The sequence below is a fragment of the Triticum aestivum genome, chromosome 5A (assembly GCF_018294505.1).
Source record: "Triticum aestivum cultivar Chinese Spring chromosome 5A, IWGSC CS RefSeq v2.1, whole genome shotgun sequence".
Lineage (NCBI taxonomy): Eukaryota > Viridiplantae > Streptophyta > Magnoliopsida > Poales > Poaceae > Triticum > Triticum aestivum.
In genome coordinates, this window is record NC_057806.1 from 597868045 (window position 1) to 597872219 (window position 4175).

The following is a 4175-nucleotide window of genomic DNA, read 5'->3' on the forward strand; positions in this document are numbered from 1 at the left end:
AGGCGGCTGGGAGGAAGAGCCCGGCCACGAGGAGGCGGCGGCGCGCCGGTGAGCGAGCTGGGGAGCTCGGGAGGAGGGCGAGGGGTCCTCGTGGCTGCTGCTGCTCGCCGGCGACGGCTGGGGGCGGGGACGGCGAGACCCTCGGGCGGAGGCGGCTGGGAGGAGGAGCCCCAGCACGAGGAGGCGGCGGTGTGCTGGTGAGCGAGCTGGGGAGCTTGGGAGGAGGCGCGAGGGGTCCTCGTGGCTGCTGCTGGTCGCCGGCGACGGTTGGTTTTCCTCCCCTGCTGCGGCTGGTTTTCTGTGCGGGGGGAAGGGAGGGGTGTTTATGAAAAAAAAGTGCCACGTCGGGACCCGACAGGCGGGGCCCGCCGGTCAGATGCCCCATCAATACGTGTTTATACGTGGTTTAGACCTTTTTGTAACGTATAGCCCCAGACTTGGTACTGACATGTAAAAATTACCAAACTTGGTACCAATCTGCTTCCAATGCCTCAATTGTGGTAATTCTGTGCAATTTACTCCTCCTTCGGCGTTCCTGGCGACCCATGCTTGGTTTCGCTCCTGGCAAGCACCTGGTTCTTGTTTGGACTGACCTCCGAAACTAGGATCGATCTCGTGGGGAGGAGAGGGCCGTTGATCGTGTGATGAGTGGTGGTGCAATCCTGTGGTTAATAGACGGGCACGACCGCGGGAATGGTTAGAACAGTGAAACGCCGTACTCTATTCCACCCACGGTACAAAATGCAAGTTTCTAGGCATAATGGATTAATGGATATATAGGGTCATAAAACGGGTTGTTGTTTCTAAGTACACGACAACCTTTGATGGGGCTTCTATGTGTTAGCTGGTTTCCATGTGCACACAAGCTTGACAAGAAAAGTTCCGGGATGGGCATGCATGCTTCCATATCCAAATAGGAAATACTAGGACCTACGAAAAGTTTTTACACTGAAACTTGGAGTATGTTTCTGTGGTCGGAAGTTGTTCTTTACACTGAAACTCCGGTAGATTTTCCATGCGTCCATGTGCAGCTCTTCAAATCTCAAGGTTGAAACTTGACGTCAGATTACTCTTATATCGAGCATTCTCATATGATCTTGTATTACCGTCCCGCGTTAAAAATTTCGCACCAAACGGAAGGACATGCATGCAGTATTGGGCGGAGCAAGTTTTTCATCCCCAACCTCTTCCTTGGCGTGGGCGGAGTAGAGTCGCCTTCTAGTGAACCGGAATCGATGCATGCGGTGGCGACGTTGGCAAGGTTGGGCCGCGTTGACGGGAAGGGGTGGCGCCCTGGGCGGGAGTAAGGAGTGGCCGAAATTATCCTGAGAAGTGGCACCGGTGAAGTACAGAAATGAGAGACTTGGGTTGCTTTTTGAGACATCTCCTTAATTTTTTGCTCCTGTGTACATTAAGAGTTCAGCTAGGTACAATTAACTACTCGTTTTACTCCTCTAAAACTAGTCACAATAGGTAATAATATAGACTAGTAACATGTTGTAGACTCATTTTATTTTGGTACGTGTGATGTTCCAGTAACTAACTATGTTACCACATGCCTCTATTTCCTCATTAAATACTCTCCACATCATCTATTTTACCTAAAGATGTGTGATGTTATCACCTCCCACTATGGGTAGTCTAAGACTAGCCACAGTGGAGAGTAACATAAACTAGTAACATATACATATCCCTAGACTATATTACTACCTTCATAATGGATATTAACTTAAGTGTGGTAACATGCAAAGATTCATTGATTAGGTTATAGACTCATATTGCATTGGGACATGTGATGTTACAGTAACTAGCTAAGAGGGTGTTTGTTTCCAGGGACTTATTGGTCTAGGGACTTAAATAAGTCCCTATAAGTCCCATCTAAACCAAACATGAGAGACTTATAGGGACTTAAAGTGGGCATTTGGGACTTATGAAATAAGACTCTCAAGGAGGGACTTATATGGACTTATAGTTGTAATATGGTCTTATAGAGACTTATAAGTCCTAGGAACCAAACAGGTAGGGACGACTTTTTAGGGACTTGGGACTTATAAGTTGGGACTAAAAAAAGTCTTAGGACTTACGAACCAAACAGGGCCTAAGTTACTACAATTACTTCTCCTCATTAACTCATTGCCACATAAGCAAATTTGCTGAGTTAGACTTGATGTTACTGCCGAAGTTACTTTCATTATGGCTAGTCTAAAGGTTTTTAAAGAATCGGCCAGAGAGAGTCATCTTTTGTAAAACCAAGACAATGAGTAATTGGTTATCCATATTTCACACATTTTTTACTTTTGAGCTTTTCTGACAGGCTTGCATACAACTTTTTATTAGAGTTCATTGTAATCACAACCTAATATTTTGGAATTTCATTAGTTTCGTAAATGTCTTCTCAAACCTCGACGGAGAGAAAGTACCTTTCTTGTTGAAACGATAAGAAGAGCGCTTAGCTGCGTGCACGATACGGGCGTGAAGCCAAAGTTTCTGGAATATCTTCTCATCGTTTGCGTCACTGACCTTTTTTCAGTTGCGTGTAGTCCAGAAGCTTTGCCAAAGTTTCATGTACGTAGGTACGTAGCCCCCTGTTCGGGAGCGAGACGCGCGAGGCGGGAGCGTCATCGCCGGAGCGGCGCCATGCCGCGTCTCGTCATGGGCGACGGTACGCGTGGCGCGCCCGGCGGCGCAAAGTTCACGGACTTCACGTGGCCGGCCGCATGGGCCGTATGTAGCTTGCTAGATAGTCCACGGCTCCATGCCATTCACTGGCCGCAACAAACCTCCAGCCAGGCTGTGCTGCTCCCACTCCCGGCTACACGACAATGCTCCCTCTGCCTCCCCGCTGCGTCTCCGTCAGCCGCTCCGCTATATATACCATCGCCGTCTCCGGCAGCAAGCACACCACGCATTACATTACCGCAAAAACAGCGTCAGCGCGAACAAGAGAAGCGCAGGACAAGAAGCTAGCAGCAGCAGCAGCAGCAGCACACAGGCGGCGACCAAGACGAAATGGGCCTGTGTGTGTCGTACGACGCGGCGGCCGACGGCCCGGCAACCGCGAGGGTGGTGCTCCCCAGCGGCGAGCTCAGGGAGTACTCGCCGCCCGCAACAGCCGCGCTGGCGCTGGAGGAGGTGGCCCATCAGGGGTGGTTCCTGTGCGACGCCGACAGGATGGGGTTCGCGGGCTCCGTCGCGGCGATGGCCGCCGGTGAGCAGCTCCAGCCGGGGCAGATCTACTTCGTGCTCCCCGCAGAGATGCTGCGACGCTGCCTCACCGGCGAGGAGGTGGCCTCGCTTGCCGTCAAGGCCAGCGCCGCCCTCGTTAAGGCCGCCACCGCCTCGTCTGCCGGCGGCCGGCGCCGGCGGGGCTCGGTGACGCCGCTCGTGTTTGCACCATCCGAGGAGGACTACTCGAACGAAACCTTGGCGAAATTTCCAGTGAAGCCGGCGGTGCCGCAGAAGCGGAGGGTGGCCTACCGAGGCGGGAGGTCGCCGCCGCGGTTCTCGCCCGACTTAACCGCCATTTTGGAGAGCGAGTAGAGGTGCAGGGCACACGAGACTGACAGTAAAAAAAGGGCGCATTTTTGCACATAGCCCTGCGCCGAGTAGCCGCGAGAGGTGCGTGGTTTCGGCCGCTGATGTTAGATCGGACGGCGGAGATTGACGCGGCAAATGATTGTCAAGTTGGGTGGTAGAAGCAGTCGCGTTTCACTGTTTTGGGCGTTGTTAATTTAGACGTCAGAGAAACAGGAGGGAATGCACATACAGACATGTAAATGTGAATACTGTATAAATGCTTAGTTACTGGCCTTAAGTCCACTGTTCGTGCCCTTATTTTTAAATTTGCTCCGCCGAACCAGTAAATCAGAGGCCGGTGCGAAAGTTTTAAAAAGAGCCCAACTCTTGGAAAAAGCTATAATGTTTTTACTTGATAATCATAATTTTTTTTTAAAAAGAACAAAGTTACTAACACACCCGTACAAAGAAAGAGAACTACAATCAATTTCTTGGGTGTGCCAAAATATTTTTCCTCATGCATCCGTTGGCGACACGCCGTGAGCAAAGCTTGATGCCGTCTTTGGGATTTCGCTTCAGTGGAGCAAACTTGTTTAAACCTAAGAGCTTGTAGAGGCAATGGCTGGAAAGTCGTCAAACAGAAGACGCGAGACTGATGA

At 50.9% G+C, this 4175-nt stretch overlaps 1 protein-coding gene across 1 annotated transcript; it reads left to right on the top strand.

Annotated features, from left to right (window-relative positions):
* Nucleotides 1–2871: 2871 nt before the first annotated feature.
* On the top strand, nucleotides 2872–3800 carry LOC123107881 (uncharacterized). The gene has a single exon (XM_044529779.1). The coding sequence runs from the start codon at nucleotides 3010–3012 to the stop codon at nucleotides 3538–3540; it is 531 nt and encodes a 176-aa protein (XP_044385714.1). The 5' UTR covers nucleotides 2872–3009; the 3' UTR covers nucleotides 3541–3800.
* Nucleotides 3801–4175: the final 375 nt, after the last annotated feature.

Excerpts from the sequence above, each read along its gene's own strand:
- LOC123107881 (XM_044529779.1), top strand. The coding sequence starts at position 3,010 with ATGGGCCTGTGTGTGTCGTACGACGCGGCGGCCGACGGCCCGGCAACC.